This window comes from Oncorhynchus gorbuscha, linkage group LG12 (assembly GCF_021184085.1).
Source record: "Oncorhynchus gorbuscha isolate QuinsamMale2020 ecotype Even-year linkage group LG12, OgorEven_v1.0, whole genome shotgun sequence".
Classification (NCBI taxonomy): Eukaryota; Metazoa; Chordata; class Actinopteri; order Salmoniformes; family Salmonidae; genus Oncorhynchus; species Oncorhynchus gorbuscha.
In genome coordinates, this window is record NC_060184.1 from 17,466,535 (window position 1) to 17,483,613 (window position 17,079).

The 17,079-nt window shown below is 44.2% G+C and overlaps 1 protein-coding gene across 2 annotated transcripts in view; it reads left to right on the top strand.

Moving 5' to 3' along the window:
* Positions 1-17,079, top strand: part of LOC123990620 (serine/threonine-protein kinase D3-like) — a 74,372-nt gene extending 57,293 nt beyond the window's left edge. For both annotated transcript variants that reach the window (XM_046291258.1, XM_046291257.1), the window contains exons 12-19: positions 1,206-1,258; positions 2,843-2,915; positions 3,369-3,475; positions 7,267-7,428; positions 9,219-9,317; positions 9,595-9,862; positions 13,715-13,800; positions 14,000-17,079. In XM_046291258.1, the coding sequence (XP_046147214.1) occupies positions 1,206-1,258; positions 2,843-2,915; positions 3,369-3,475; positions 7,267-7,428; positions 9,219-9,317; positions 9,595-9,862; positions 13,715-13,800; positions 14,000-14,173 (1,022 nt within the window). In that variant the 3' untranslated portion in view covers positions 14,174-17,079. The remainder of the gene's footprint in view (positions 1-1,205; positions 1,259-2,842; positions 2,916-3,368; positions 3,476-7,266; positions 7,429-9,218; positions 9,318-9,594; positions 9,863-13,714; positions 13,801-13,999) is intronic.

Genomic DNA, 17,079 nt, shown 5'->3' on the forward strand with positions numbered 1-17,079 from the left:
AGAATAGTACCCTGGCCTGCTGCTAATGTGATTGAGATCTGCTGAGGAGATCAGGCAAATGTAATGTCACGCAATTTGTATGTTTTTATGAGCGTGTGTGTGTGTGTGTGTGTGTGTGTGTGTGTGTGTGTGTGTGTGTGTGTGTGTGTGTGTGTGTGTGTGTGTGTGTGTGTGTGTGTGTGTGTGTGTGTGTGTGTGTGTGTGTGTGTGTGTGTGTGTGTGTGTGTGCAGCTGTGACCCCCCGCTGCCGACTCAAAGTGTATTACTGGAAAATTAAATGGTGACATTTTAAGACGATTTAAGAGATTTTAGGGGATTTTCAAGCTCTTTTTGATTTCTCTCTGGCTGTGATTAGTGATAGGAAAATTCCTCCCATCATTTAATTAATGGAGAGTGATATAACATCATTCAACTCAAACAATCTGTAGTCACACAAAGGAGTATAAGCGATGTTTGGTCATTTGATGGTTAACTACTCTCACACAAAGAACGCGTCTCACATGCTCAAACTAGTGGCCTATTTACTGCAAGACCAATTATAAAGAAGGCCGTATTGGTCGAGGTCTTTGGGTTCAATTTTGCATCAAGATTGTCCGCATCCCAAATGGAACCTATTCCTTATACTTTTGATTCTTGTCAAAAGTAGTGAACTACATAGGGCATAGGGTGCCATTTGGAATACAGACTTTGTTCCACTGGCCTGTGCATACAATACAGACAGTATTATATATTTCTCTATGGATTGTGTTACATAAACCCAGCCTTTGGTTGACCCAGCTGATTGGTATTTGGTGGCCCACTACTGGGACAGAGTGCTGGTATAGAACACTGGATACGACCTTAACCACCATGGCTGGGCCTGGGTTCAGAATCAATGGAAACCCCAATGGAAACGTACTGAACGCACAGGCTGGGCTTTCGCCTTGCGGGTTTCTACTACTGAATAGTAGCTCTAGCCTGGTCCCAGATCCGTGTTCTCTTGCCAACTCCATTGCTGTCAAGCCATAGCATGAAAACGAGTTGGCATTAAAGCACAAACAGACTCTGCCACTCAGGCCAGTTAGGATTTAGTTGTTATTCAAATATATATCAAAATATACTTAACTAAGAAAATTACCATGTGTCCTTGGTGTGTCCTGCTTCAAATAATGCTTGATCATTTACTATTTTTGAAGCACCACATAATCTGTTTCTTGTCTCTTCAGAGGACATTTCTATCAGCATATCAGTGTCTAACTCACAGATCACAGAGAATGTGGTAAGTGTCTATCCAATACAGCATATTAGCTGTGTATAGCTACAGCTCCACAAGCATTCCTGATAACTAAGGAATTTAGGAATATAAAAAATATATTTCCTCATCAATCTACATAATGACAAAGTGAAAACAGGTTTTTAGAAATGTTAGCAATTTTATAAAAACTTTAAAACAGAAATTCCTTTATTTACATAAGTATTCAGACCCTTTGCTATGAGACTTGAAATTGAGCCCAGGTGCATTCTGTTTCCATTATTCATCCTTGAGATGTTTCTACAAATTGATTTGCATCCACCTGTGGTAAATTTAATTGATTGGACATGATTTGGAAAGGCACACACATGTCTATATAAGGTCCTACAGCTGACAGTGCATGTCAGAGCAAAAACCAAGCCATGAGGTCGAAGTTATTGTCCGTAGAGCTCAGAGACAGGATTGTGTCGAGGCACAGATCTGGGGAAGGGTATCAAAAAATGTCTGCAGCATTGAAGGTCCTCAAGAACACAGTGGCATCCATCATTCTTAAATGGAAGAAGTTTGGAACCACCAAGACTCTTCCTAGAGCTGGCCGCAAGGCCAAACTGAGCAATCGGGGGAGAAGGGCCTTGGTCAGGGAGGTGACAAAGGACACAATGGTCACTCTGACAGAGCTCCAGAGTTCATCTGTGGAGATGGGAGAACCTTCCAGAAGGACAACCATCTCTGCATCACTCCACCAATCAGGCCTTTAAGGTAGAGTGACCAGACAGAAGCCACTCCTCAGTAAAAGGCACATGACAGCCTGCTTGGAACTGGCACCTAAAGGATACTCAGACCATGAGAAACAAGATTCTCTAGTCTGATGAAACCAAGATGAATGCCAAGTATCACGTCAGGAGGAAACCTGGCATCATCCCTACGGTGAAGCATGGTGGTGGCAGCATCATGCTGTGGGGATGTTTTTCCACAGCAGGTACTGGGAGACTAGTCAGGAAAGATGAACAGAGCAAAGTACAGCGGGATCCTTGATGAAAACCTGCTCCACAGCGCTCAGGACCTCAGACTGGGGCGAAGGTTCACCTTCCAACAGGACAATGACCCTAAGCACATAGCCAGGACAACGCATGAGTTGCTTCGGGACAAGTCTCTGAATGTCCTTGAGTGGTCCAGCCAGAGCCCAGACTTGAACCTGATCGAACATCTCTGAAGAGACCTGAAAATAGCTATGCAGTGATGCTCCTCTTCCAACCTGACAGAGCTTGAGAGGATCTGCAGAGAAGAAAGGGAGAAACTCCCCAAATACATGTGTGCCAAGCTTGTAGCACAATACCAAAGAAGACTCGAGGCTCACAAAGGTGCTTCCGCAAAGTAACGAGTAGAGGGTCTGAATACTTATGTAAATGTGATTACATTTTTTATTTTTTTAAATAAATTGTCAAACATTTCTAAAAACTTGTTTTTGCTTTGTCATTATGGGGTATTGTGTGCAGATTGATGAGGGGGGGGGCAATTTAATCAATTTTAGAATAAGACTAACTAAATGTGGAAAAAGAGAAGGGGTCTGAAAACTTTCCGAGGACACTGTATGTCTTTTCTCTTCTTCAGGATATCAGTTCAGTCTACCAGATCTTTGCTGATGAGGTCCTTGGATCGGGCCAGTTTGGGATTGTGTATGGAGGTAAGTCAGACTGACTCCACAGTATTTCTGTTGGCTTCATGTACATGGTGAAATGGAGATGAAATTCAGTCCTGATGAAGGCTAAAGGGCCGAAATGGTTTGGTTTTACTTTTACCAATAACAAAGCACTTTTATCAACTCCCACTGTCCTCCAAGAGTTCAGTTTGCTCCTCAATTCATGCACCTTAGTTGGAGAGCGAGGTAGAGGAAGTGTTCCTTCCGTTTGGCCTCATGTACATCCATCCATCCACGTTTCCTCTCTTTAAAGTTTCAATCACTGGGAGGGGAAGACTACTTATTTTTCTTTCTATGTTACGCAAATCAACTTTCATTAGTAGAATTCCTTTCTCTGTCTGTTCTATAGTTAGAGACAGAGGAAGAAATACAGACAGTTAATTTGCTACAGTCTGCAGCGAGTAGTCTGTGATTTATCTGGTTCATTCTCATGTGTAGGTAAACACAGAAAGACTGGGAGAGACGTGGCCATCAAAATCATCGACAAGATGAGGTTCCCTACCAAGCAGGAGAGCCAGCTGAGGAACGAGGTGGCCATTCTCCAGGTAGATACCTGGAGCCACCCTGATAGCCTGGGAATCTAAAGTAGCTATGTTTCACTATTGTTTCACTTCACAACAGTAGTGAAACATAAAGATTTGGTTCATGCTAGAATTGTGAAAGACTGTTGTGAAGACAGGCAAAAAAGTATTTAGACAGCCACCAATTGTGCAAGTTCTCCCACTTAAAAAGGTGAGAGAAGCCTGGAATTTTAATCATAGGTACACTTAAACTATGACAGACAAAATGAGAAAAAAAATCCAGAAAATCACAATGTAGGATTTTTTATGAATTTATTTGCAAATTATGGTGGAAAATAAGTAGTTGGTCAATAACAAAAGTTTATCTCAATACTTTGTTATATAACCTTTGTTTGGAAATGACAGAGGTCAAAAGCTTTCTGTAAGTCTTCACAAGGTTTTCACACACTGTTGCTGGTATTTTGGCCCATTCCTCCATGCAGAACTCCTCTAGAGCAGTGATGTTTTGGGGCTGTTGCTGGGCAACGCAGACTTTAAACTCCCGCCATAGATTTTCTATGGGGTTGAGATCTGGAGACTGGCTAGGCCACTCCAGGACCTTGAAATGCTTCTTACGAAGCCACTCCTTCGTTGTCTGGGCGGTGTGTTTGGGATCATTGTCATGCTGAAAGACCCAGCCACGTTTCATCTTCAATGCTCTTGCTGATGGAAGGAGGTTTTCACTCAAAATCTCACAATACATGGCCCCATTCATTCTTTCCTTTACACGGATCAGTCGTCCTGGTCCCTTTGCAGAAAAACAGCCCCAAAGCATGATGTTTCCACCCCCATGCTTCACAGTAGGTATGGTGTTCTTTGGATGCAACTCAGCATTCTTTGTCCTCCAAACACAACGAGTTGAGTTTTTACCAAAAAGTTATATTTTGGTTTCTTCTGACCATATGACATTCTCCCAATCTTCTTCTGGATCATCCAAATGCTCTCTAGCAAACTTCAGATGGGCCTGGACATGTACTGGCTTAAGCAGGGGGACACGTCTGGCACTGCAGGATTTGAGTCCCTGGCGGCGTAGTGTGTTACTGATGGTAGGCTTTGTTACTTTGGTCCCAGCTATCTGCGGGTCATTCACTAGGTCCCCTCGTGTGGTTCTGGGATTTTTGCTCACCGTTCTTGTGATCATTTTGACCCCACGGGGTGAGATATTGCGTGAAGCCCCAGATCGAGGGAGATTTATCAGTGGCTTGTATGTCTTCCATTTCCTAATAATTCCTCCCACAGTTGATTTCTTCAAACCAAGCTGTTTACCTATTGCAGATTCAGTCTTCCCAGCCTGGTGCAGGTCTACAATTTTGTTTCTGGTGTCCTTTGACAGCTCTTTGGTCTTGGCCATAGTGGAGTTTGGACTGTGACTGTTTGAGGTTGTGGACAGATGTCTTTTATAATGATAACAAGTTCAAACAGGTGCCATTAATACAGGTAACGAGTGGAGGACAGAGGAGCCTCTTAAAGAAGAAGTTACAGGTTTGTGAGAGTCAGAATTCTTGCTTGTTTGTTGGTGACCAAATACTTATTTTCCACCATAATTTGCAAATAAATTCATTAAAAATCCTACTATGTGATTTTCTGGATTTTTTTTCTCCTTTTGTCTGTCATAGTTGAAGTGTACCTATGTTGAAAATTACAGGCCTCTCTCATCTTTTTAAGTGGGAGAACTTGCACAATTGGTGGCTGACTAAATACTTTTTTGCCCCACTGTATATATACACTACCGTTCAAAAGTTTGGGATCACTTAGAAATGTCCTTGTTTTTGAAAGAAAAGCTTTTTTTTTGTCCATTAAAATAACATCAAATTGATCAGAAATACAGTGTAGACATTGTTAATGTTGTGAATGACTATTGTAGCTGGAAACGGATTCTATATGGAATATCTACATAGGTGTACAGAGGCCCATTATCAGCAACCAACACTCCTGTGTTCCAATGGCATGTTGTGCTAGCTAATCCAAGTTTATCATTTTAAAAGGCTAATTAATCATTAGAAAACCCTTTTGCAATTATGTTAGCACAGCTGAAAACTGTTGTTCTGATTGAAGAAGCAATAAAACTGTCCTTCTTTAGACTAGTTGAGTATCTGGAGCATCAGCATTTGTGGGTTCGATTACAGGCTCAAAATGTCCAGAAACAAAGACCTTTCTTCTGAAACTCGTTAGACTATTCTTGTTCTGAGAAATGAAGGCAATTCCAAGCGAGAAATTGCCAAGAAACTAAAGATCTCGTACAGTTCTGTGTACTATTCCCTTTACAGAACAGCGCAAACTGGCCAGAATAAAAAGAGTGTGAAGCCCCGGTGCACAACTGAGCAAGAGGACAAGTACATTAGAGTGTCTAGTTTCAGAAACAGACGCCTCACAAGTCCTCAACCGGAAGCTTCATTAAATAGTACCCACAAAACACCAGTCTCAACTTCAACAGTGAAGAGGCGACTCCGGGATCCTGGCATTCTAGGTAGAGTTCCTCTGTCCAGTGTCTGTGTTCTTTTGCCCATCTTAATCTTTTATTTTTATTGGCCAGTCTGAGATATAGCTTTTTCTTTGTAACTCTGCCTAGAAGGTCAGCATCCCGTAGTTGCCTCTTCACTGTTGACATTGAGAATGGTGTAACCCTAACCCTAGTCTCCCTTCCCCACAGCATGATGCTGCCACCACCATGCTTCACCGTAGGGATGGTGCCAGGTTTCCTCCAGACGTGACGCTTGGCATTCAGGCCAAAGAGTTCAATCTGTGTTTCATCAGACCAGAGAATCTTTATTCTCATGGTCTGAGAGTCTATAGGTGCCTTTTGGCAAACTCCAAGCGGGCTGTCATGTGCCTTTTACTGAGGAGTGGTTTCCGTCTGGCCACTCTACCATTAAGGCCTGATTGGTGGAGTTCTGCAGAGATGGTTGTCCTTCTGGAAGCTTCTCTCATCTCCACAGAGGAACCCTAGAGCTCTATCAAAAATGAAGGACACCTTCTTAATATTGAGTTGCACTCCCCTTTTTGCCCTAAGAACAGCCTCAATTTGTCGGGGGATTAGATTGTACACAGTGTCGAAAGCGTTCCACAGGGATGCTGGTCCATGCTGACTCTAATAATTTCCACAGTTGTGTCAAGTTGGCTGGATGCCCTTTGGTTGGTGGACCATTCTTGATACACATGAAAAACCTAGAAGTGTTGCAGTTCTTGACACAAACCAGTGCTCCTTAACACCTACTACCATACCCCGTCCAAAGGCACTTAAATATCTTGTCTTGCCCATTCACCCTCTAAATGACACACATACACAATCCAGGGCTCAATTGTGTTAAGGCTGAAAGATCATTATTTAACCTGTCTCCTCCCCTTCATCTACACTGATTGAAGTGGTGACATCAATAAGGGATCATAGTTTTCACCTGGATTCACTTGGTCAGTCTATGTCATGGAAAGAGCAGGTGTTCCTAATGTTTTCTACACTCTCTCTGTGTGTGTGTGTGTGTGTGTGTGTGTGTGTGTGTGTGTGTGTGTGCGTGCGTGCGTGCGTGCGTGCGTGCGTATATATATATATATATATATATATATATATATATATATATATATATATATATATATATATATATATATATATATACATATATATACTGTGTGTGTGCATCCCTTTGCTCATTATAGTTGAGGTCATCTGTCACCCTGCCCATAGTGTATTTGTCTCTAAGGTCTTCTCCCTCTAAATGCACATCAGGGATAAATTATCTTTGAAACTAATTGAATTGAATCCCTGTCTCCCTGCCTGTCAGAACCTTCACCATCCTGGCATCGTCAACCTGGAGTGCATGTTCGAGACCCCCGAGAGGGTCTTTGTTGTCATGGAGAAGCTCCATGGAGACATGCTGGAGATGATCCTATCCAGTGAGAAGAGCAAGCTCCCGGAGCGTCTCACCAAGTTCCTGGTCACACAGGTCACTACTCAGTACTCAGTAATATCTGTGATCTAAATAGCCCACCCAATTTACCTACCTCATCCCCATACTGTTTATATTTATTTACTTTTCTGCTCTTTTGCACACCAATATCTCTACCTGTACATGACCATCTGATCATTTATCACTCCAGTGTTAATCTGCTAAATTGTAATTATTCGCCTACCTCCTCATGCCTTTTCCATACAATGTATATAGACTCTCTTTTTTTTCTACTGTGTTATTGACTTGTTAATTGTTTACTCCATGTGTAACTCTGTGTTGTCTGTTCACACTGCTATGCTTTACCTTGGCCAGGTCGCAGTTGTAAATGAGAACTTGTTCTCAACTAGCCTACCTGGTTAAATAAAGGTGTTCTCAACTAGCCTATCTGGTTAAATAAAGGTGTTCTCAACTAGCCTATCTGGTTAAATAAAGGTGTTCTCAACTAGCCTATCTGGTTAAATAAAGGTGTTCTCAACTAGCCTATCTGGTTAAATAAAGGTGTTCTCAACTAGCCTATCTGGTTAAATAAAGGTGTTCTCAACTAGCCTATCTGGTTAAATAAAGGTGTTCTCAACTAGCCTATCTGGTTAAATAAAGGTGTTCTCAACTAGCCTATCTGGTTAAATAAAGGTGTTCTCAACTAGCCTATCTGGTTAAATAAAGGTGTTCTCAACTAGCCTATCTGGTTAAATAAAGGTGTTCTCAACTAGCCTATCTGGTTAAATAAAGGTGTTCTCAACTAGCCTATCTGGTTAAATAAAGGTGTTCTCAACTAGCCTATCTGGTTAAATAAAGGTGTTCTCAACTAGCCTATCTGGTTAAATAAAGGTGTTCTCAACTAGCCTATCTGGTTAAATAAAGGTGTTCTCAACTAGCCTATCTGGTTAAATAAAGGTGTTCTCAACTAGCCTATCTGGTTAAATAAAGGTGTTCTCAACTAGCCTATCTGGTTAAATAAAGGTGTTCTCAACTAGCCTATCTGGTTAAATAAAGGTGTTCTCAACTAGCCTATCTGGTTAAATAAAGGTGTTCTCAACTAGCCTATCTGGTTAAATAAAGGTGTTCTCAACTAGCCTATCTGGTTAAATAAAGGTGTTCTCAACTAGCCTATCTGGTTAAATAAAGGTGTTCTCAACTAGCCTATCTGGTTAAATAAAGGTGTTCTCAACTAGCCTATCTGGTTAAATAAAGGTGTTCTCAACTAGCCTATCTGGTTAAATAAAGGTGTTCTCAACTAGCCTATCTGGTTAAATAAAGGTGTTCTCAACTAGCCTATCTGGTTAAATAAAGGTGTTCTCAACTAGCCTATCTGGTTAAATAAAGGTGAAAAAAATGAATAATAATAAAATAAAATCTACCTCGTAATGACCAACACGGTAACACTTTGCATACAGTGTTTGTATTACTTTATAATTGTTCCTGTCAGTACAATGTAATAACTATTGTAATGAATCATTATTACACTGTACCTATAACAGTTACCCAAAACCTTACCCTAGGCCAGTGGTTCTCAACCAGGGGTACTAGGACGCCTGGGGGTACTTGGCCAATCAACAGGGGGTACTTGAGAAGACTCATGAGACCATAGACCTACTGTTAAAATGTACATGAGTGGGTACTTCAGGGTTACTCTAGGCAGAGCAAAATTCAGTTGTTGGAACCACTGCCCTAGTGCCTTTTAGAGGTAATTACACAATACAGTCCAGCCAGTGGACAGCCACTGTAATGATAAGTACCATAGCTCAGCTAGAAGTAAGTCACCCCATGTGCTTCCTGACCCGCAGATCCTAGTGGCTCTGAGGCATCTACATTTTAAGAACATCGTCCACTGTGACCTGAAGCCTGAGAATGTGCTGCTGGCCTCCGCGGAGCCCTTCCCTCAGGTGAGTGCATGAGCTGTCCACCACAACATGATGCAATGCAATACTGATTATGTTACTATGTTCTATTTACGTTGTGGTGGTGGTGGACCACAGACTTACGTATAATCATAATCAGACTCATTATGCTATTGCTTTATTTAACCAGGTTGTTATTGTAAAAGAGAATTTGTTATCAATCACTTATAATTACTTTGCTAACTAAATAATAGAAAATGGAACTTACCCATAAGGAATGACAGCTCAGTGATGGCCATGGTTCCAATGTGTGTTCCTATAGGTGAAGCTATGTGACTTTGGCTTCGCTCGCATCATTGGCGAGAAGTCGTTCAGGCGCTCTGTGGTCGGCACACCCGCCTACCTGGCACCCGAGGTCCTACGCAGTAAAGGTTACAACCGTTCCCTGGACATGTGGTCGGTAGGTGTGATCGTTTACGTCAGCCTCAGTGGGACATTCCCCTTCAATGAGGACGAGGACATCAACGACCAGATCCACAACGCTGCCTTCATGTACCCTTCCAACCCCTGGAAGGACATCTCTGGAGAGGGTAAGAGAAGTGCATGCACCCCAAATGGCACCCTATATTTTGATCATGGCCCATATGTATTATAGGGAATAGGGTGCCATTTGGGATATAGCCTGTGTGGGTCGACCTGTAGACCACCTATCTACCTATCTCCCGAGTGTTGCAGTGGTCTAAGGCACTGCATCTCAGTGCAAGAGCTGTCACTACAGTCCCTGGTTTGATTCCAGGCTATATCATATTTTTTTTTTTTTTTTTTTTTTTTTTTTAGTCAATAAGATTCTTGCTACGTAAGCTTAACTTTCTGAACATTCGAGACGTGTAGTCCACTTGTCATTCCAATCTCCTTGCATTAGCGTAGCCTCTTCTGTAGCCTGTCAACTATGTGTCTGTCTATCCCTGTTCTCTCCTCTCTGCACATACCATACAAACGCTCCACACCGCGTGGCCGCTGCCACCCTAATCTGGTGGTCCCAGCGCGCACGACCCACGTGGAGTTCCAGGTCTCCGGTAGCCTCTGGAACTGCCGATCTGCGGCCAACAAGGCAGAGTTCATCTCAGCCTATGCCTCCCTCCAGTCCCTCGACTTCTTGGCACTGACAGAAACATGGATCACCACAGATAACACTGCTACTCCTACTGCTCTCTCTTCGTCCGCCCACGTGTTCTCGCACACCCCGAGAGCTTCTGGTCAGCGGGGTGGTGGCATCGGGATCCTTATCTCTCCCAAGTGGTCATTCTCTCTTTCTCCCCTTACCCATCTGTCTATCGCCTCCTTTGAATTTCATGCTGTCACAGTTACCAGCCCTTTCAAGCTTAACATCCTTATCATTTATCGCCCTCCAGGTCCCCTCGGAGAGTTCATCAATGAGCTTGATGCATTGATAAGCTCCTTTCCTGAGGACGGCTCACCTCTCACAGTTCTGGGCGACTTTAACCTCCCCACGTCTACCTTTGACTCATTCCTCTCTGCCTCCTTCTTTCCACTCCTCTCCTCTTTTGACCTCACCCTCTCACCTTCCCCCCCTACTCACAAGGCAGGCAATACGCTCGACCTCATCTTTATTAGATGCTGTTCTTCCACTAACCTCATTGCAACTCCTCCAAGTCTCCGACCACTACCTTGTATCCTTTTCCCTCTCGCTCTCATCCAACACTTCCCACACTGCCCCTACTCGGATGGTATCGCGCCGTCCCAACCTTCGCTCTCTCTCCCCCGCTACTCTCTCCTCTTCCATCCTATCATCTCTTCCCTCTGCTCAAACCTTCTCCAACCTATCTCCTGATTCTGCCTCCTCAACGCTCCTCTCCTCCCTTTCTGCATCCTTTGACTCTCTATGTCCCCTATCTTCCAGGCCGGCTCGGTCCTCCCCTCCCGCTCCATGGCTTGACGACTCATTGCGAGCTCACAGAACAGGGCTCCGGGCAGCCGAGCGGAAATGGAGGAAAACTCGCCTCCCTGCGGACCTGGCATCCTTTCGCTCCCTCCTCTCTACATTTTCCTCCTCTGTCTCTGCTGCTAAAACCACTTTCTACCACTCTAAATTTCAAGCATCTGCCTCTAACCCTAGGAAGCTCTTTGCCACCTTCTCCTCCCTCCTGAATCCTCCTCCCCCCCCCTCCTCCTCCCTCTCTGCAGATGACTTCGTCAACCATTTTGAAAAGAAGGTCGACGACATCCGATCCTCGTTTGCTAAGTCAAACGACACTGCTGGTTCTGCTCACACTGCCCTACCCTGTGCTCTGACCTCTTTCTCCCCTCTCTCTCCAGATGAAATCTCGCGTCTTGTGACGGCCGGCCGCCCAACAACCTGCCCGCTCGACCCTATCCCCTCCTCTCTTCTCCAGACCATTTCCGGAGACCTTCTCCCTTACCTCACCTCGCTCATCAACTTATCCCTGACCGCTGGCTACGTCCCTTCCGTCTTCAAGAGAGCGAGAGTTGCACCCCTTCTGAAAAAACCTACACTCGATCCCTCCGATGTTAACAACTACAGACCAGTATCCCTTCTTTCTTTTCTCTCCAAAACTCTTGAACGTGCCGTCCTTGGTCAGCTCTCCCGCTATCTCTCTCAGAATGACCTGCTTGATCCAAATCAGTCAGGTTTCAAGACTAGTCATTCAACTGAGACTGCTCTTCTCTGTATCACGGAGGCGCTCCGCACCGCTAAAGCTAACTCTCTCTCCTCTGCTCTCATCCTTCTAGACCTATCGGCTGCCTTCGATACTGTGAACCATCAGATCCTCCTCTCCACCCTCTCCGAGTTGGGCATCTCTGGCGCGGCCCACGCTTGGATTGCGTCCTACCTGACAGGTCGCTCCTACCAGGTGGCGTGGCGAGAATCTGTCTCCTCACCACGCGCTCTCACCACTGGTGTCCCCCAGGGCTCTGTTCTAGGCCCTCTCCTATTCTCGCTATACACCAAGTCACTTGGCTCTGTCATAACCTCACATGGTCTCTCCTATCATTGCTATGCAGACGACACACAATTAATCTTCTCCTTTCCCCTTCTGATGACCAGGTGGCGAATCGCATCTCTGCATGTCTGGCAGACATATCAGTGTGGATGACGGATCACCACCTCAAGCTGAACTTCGGCAAGACGGAGCTGCTCTTCCTCCCGGGGAAGGACTGCCCGTTCCATGATCTCGCCATCACGGTTGACAACTCCATTGTGTCCTCCTCCCAGAGCGCTAAGAACCTTGGTGTGATCCTGGACAACACCCTGTCGTTCTCAACTAACATCAAGACGGTGGCACGTTCCTGTAGGTTCATGCTCTACAACATCCGCAGAGTACGACCCTGCCTCACACAGGAAGCGGCGCAGGTCCTAATCCAGGCACTTGTCATCTCCCGTCTGGATTACTGCAACTCGCTGTTGGCTGGGCTCCCTGCCTGTGCCATTAAACCCCTACAACTCATCCAGAACGCCGCAGCCCGTCTAGTGTTCAACCTTCCCAAGTTCTCTCACGTCACCCCGCTCCTCCGCTCTCTCCACTGGCTTCCAGTTGAAGCTCGCATCCGCTACAAGACCATGGTGCTTGCCTACGGAGCTGTGAGGGGAACGGCACCTCAGTACCTCCAGGCTCTGATCAGGCCCTACACCCAAATAAGGGCACTGCGTTCATCCACCTCTGGCCTGCTCGTCTCCCTACCACTGAGGAAGTACAGTTCCCGCTCAGCCCAGTCAAAACTGTTCGCTGCTCTGGCTCCCCAATGGTGGAACAAACTCCCTCACGACGCCAGGACAGCGGAGTCAATCACCACCTTCCGGAGACACCTGAAACCCCACCTCTTTAAGGAATACTTAGGATAGGATAAAGTAATCCTTCTCACCCCCTCCCCCCTTAAAATATTTAGATGCACTATTGTAAAGTGGCTGTTCCACTGGATGTCATAAGGTGAATGCACCAATTTGTAAGTCGCTCTGGATAAGAGCGTCTGCTAAATGACTTAAATGTAAATGTAAATATCACATCCGCCCGTGATTGGGATTCCCATAGGGCGGCACACAATTGGCCCAGCGTTGTCCAGGTTTGGTCGGGGTAGGCCGTCATTGTAAATAAGAATTTGTTCTTAACTGACTTGCTTAGTTAAATAAAGATAACATTTGCTGTGATTTTACCAGTGGTCTTCACCTCTCAGGGTGTGTTCTCTTTCAATCTTCCACCTCAGAAAAAGGCCTACTGCTCATCTCTTTGGAACTTTGAGGCTGAGAACAGCAGAATAGTTTTTAGTCCTAATTGACTCAACCTAAAGGTAGCCATGTATTTCTTTCTAGTCTGGAGTGGCCAGAGTAAAGGGATGGATGGAAATGTAGATATCACTTGTTTCTGATGTCAATGTTGTCCATGTTGGTCCATCCATACCCACAGCCACAGACCTGATCAACAACCTCCTCCAGGTGAAGATGAGGAAGCGCTACAGTGTGGACAAGTCTCTCAGTCACCCCTGGCTCCAGGTAATACACCTGCACAGTGACTACTTTGTCACACTACATTCATCACGTCATTAAATGCAACATGTCTATGATGTTCAGTTCACTCTGCTGTGGAAATAGAACTTACTCCATCTAAGGATCTATGAAAGTCCTCCTGTACTTCTCCTTGCAGTTTAGTAATGACAATACACTCCCCCTACACTTCCCTTCCGTCCTCCAGGACTATCAGACGTGGCTGGACCTGCGGGAGTTTGAGACACGCAGAGGGGAGCGCTACATCACCCACGAGAGCGACGACGCCCGCTGGGAGGAGCACGCCGACGAGCGGAACCTGCATTATCCCAAGCACTTCATCATGGCGCCCAACCTGGACGACATGGAAGAGGACCCCTAGTGGCTGGGAGGACTACCTGCAGGCTGCACGTTTCAGAAGGAGTTCACAGGGCATCCTGGGACTCGGAGACCCATAGCTAGTGCTTGGGTCCCTGGAACCTGCTACTGCTGGCTGAGACTGTAAGCTTAAACAGGGGGAGATGCATGTACCCTATATGTTTGTGCATAAAGGTGTCATTGTGCATTACCACATGGAACAGACAGGAGGCGCTGCAGTGGACAGGCAGCTGTATGGTGGTACAGTAGCATGGGAACACATTCGTGGTGTTGTGAGGAAAGGCGCGACGATCGAGATCGAGTATCTTCAGGTCGTTTGGTTTTCATCACATTCCAGAGACCGTACGTATGTGGATTCTCTCTCCACTGACTGTGTTCTCTACAAGCCATAATATACAGACCTCATATTCAACTCTGGACCTAGATGCCATTTCCACTGCATTTTTTCATTCTTTCCCTCTAATCAAGGACTGATTTAGACCTGGGACACCAGGTGGGTGCAATTAATTATCAGGTAGAACAGAAAACCATCAGGCTCCAGACGTCGTAGGGTTAGAGTTGAATACCTCTGATATACAGTCTGTCTCTTGAGCCTGAAAGACGAACCCTAAGTGGTTGGTTAGTTGGGGAATCCCTCAGCAACAGTAATAAACATTTGCACTGCCATTCAACCCAGAAAAATGGCTACAGTAAAAGATGGTTTGGACCAAATCCAAGAGACATTTCAGCTTTTCGGCTTCTATAGCATATTTTTCTAATGTTGTTAGTTTATCATGTGTATTTGAAATCTCACGACTACATTGATTTGTTAATTTACCATGAGTGCTATTTTTGGAAAACATTTATTTCCAATGGTTTCATGTAAGGCTGTTGAACTCGAAAGCATACAAAATATGCTGATGTTTTGAATATATATTGAATATATTTTTCTTATTCGATAGGATGTTTTTGCACTATTTGTTAACACCTGTAATCTCTGGCTCCCTTATTGGATGCTTTGAATGAAGTTGTGAACCAATCAGCAGCTGCTACACACGGTCTTAACCCCCCCCCCCCCTTAGAAAAGTACCTGAGAAAAACCCCCAACAAAAATGATACCGGTCTAACCAAAGCCTGAGAAATCTTCCCATAGAAATAATTACATTTTTTAAGATTCTACCTTTATTTTTGTATCAAATTCTGGATGTCAAATGAATGGAGTAGAGTGCTAAGTGTCAGAAAAACATTGATAGGACCAAGCCTAGATAATTGTAGATGTTAATTCTCTGCTCTCAGCCATAGCTTACAAATGTGTTTTTTTCTCTCCAATGAAGTAAAGATAGTTGAGAAATGTTTTTTTTTATTCAAGAACTGATGTGACGACCTCGGGGCTCTGCCTTATTTATTTTCCTTCTCATTTCATTACATGTGTTGTGTTTGTACGGATGATTGAGTGGATTCCCACTCAACGCTAGACCTGCTGCTGTACCCCAGTGAGGGAGCTGCAAGGCCAAGCAGTCCGGCAGATTCACAAAGGATTTTATCCCAAATGGCACCCTATTCCCTATATAGAGCACTACTTCTGACTTAAGCTGTGGTCAAAACCCGTGCACTATATAGGGGATAGGGTGCCATTTGGGATGCTGACAAAGTCTGATCAGTGACAAAGTGACAAAGCATGGTAGGATAAAAAGACTGCAGCAGATAAATGGACTGAGTACTCTGTACTATGTCAAACAAGCCAACAGCAGATAAATGGACTGAGTACTCTGCACTATGTCAAACAAGCCAACAGCAGATAAATGGACTGAGTACTCTGCACTATGTCAAACAAGCCAACAGCAGATAAATGGACTGAGTACTCTGTACTATGTCAAACAAGCCAACAGCAGATAAATGGACTGAGTACTCTGTACTATGTCAAACAAGCCAACAGCAGATAAATGGACTGAGTACTCTGTACTATGTCAAACAAGCCAACAGCAGATAAATGGACTGAGTACTCTGTACTATGTCAAACAAGCCAACAGCAGATAAATGGACTGAGTACTCTGCACTATGTCAAACAAGCCAACAGCAGATAAATGGACTGAGTACTCTGTACTATGTCAAACAAGCCAACAGCAGATAAATGGACTGAGTACTCTGCACTATGTCAAACAAGTCAACAGCAGATAAATGGACTGAGTACTCTGTACTATGTCAAACAAGCCAACAGCAGATAAATGGACTGAGTACTCTGTACTATGTCAAACAAGCCAACAGCAGATAAATGGACTGAGTACTCTGTACTATGTCAAACAAGCCAACATGTTGGTTGAAGACAGAAATCCATCATTTGTGTGTGTGTCACATTTTGGCTTTGTTTGGCGTTTCTCCCATCCCAAAACATGGGCACGTCCATTTGAATGATGACCTCACAGCTTGTCCACGCTAATAGCAGTTGACATACAAACACATTTTAAATCAAATAGAACGTTTAACACCACTAGCTGACACCAATGGAACCAAGTGCAGTCATATGCAGGATACTAACCCAGTTACATATTAATGACAATACAGAATACAATGAATGCATTCATTTAATTTATAGTATCAAATGATTTAAATGTTGTGTGCAGGGACAAAAATGATGATTGTTGTTTTATGTTTAAACACCAAATGATTCAATTGAAATTCCAGTATGTTTTCTTCACACTCCCTATTTTGGTATTAGTCTATTTTCAGTCTCAATCCACCCCTTTGGATTGTGAAACAATGTTGTGGTATGATGTTTTCCATGCTGTATGTTCAGTACAAAGCACACGTAGAAGGGTGATGATTTCAACCTGAGATTCATTTCGTCTGTGCTGCCACTGGATTGGCAGATGTCAATGTTTTCTATATTCCAATATTCACATATCTAATAATAAATAAATGCCTCGGACAGTA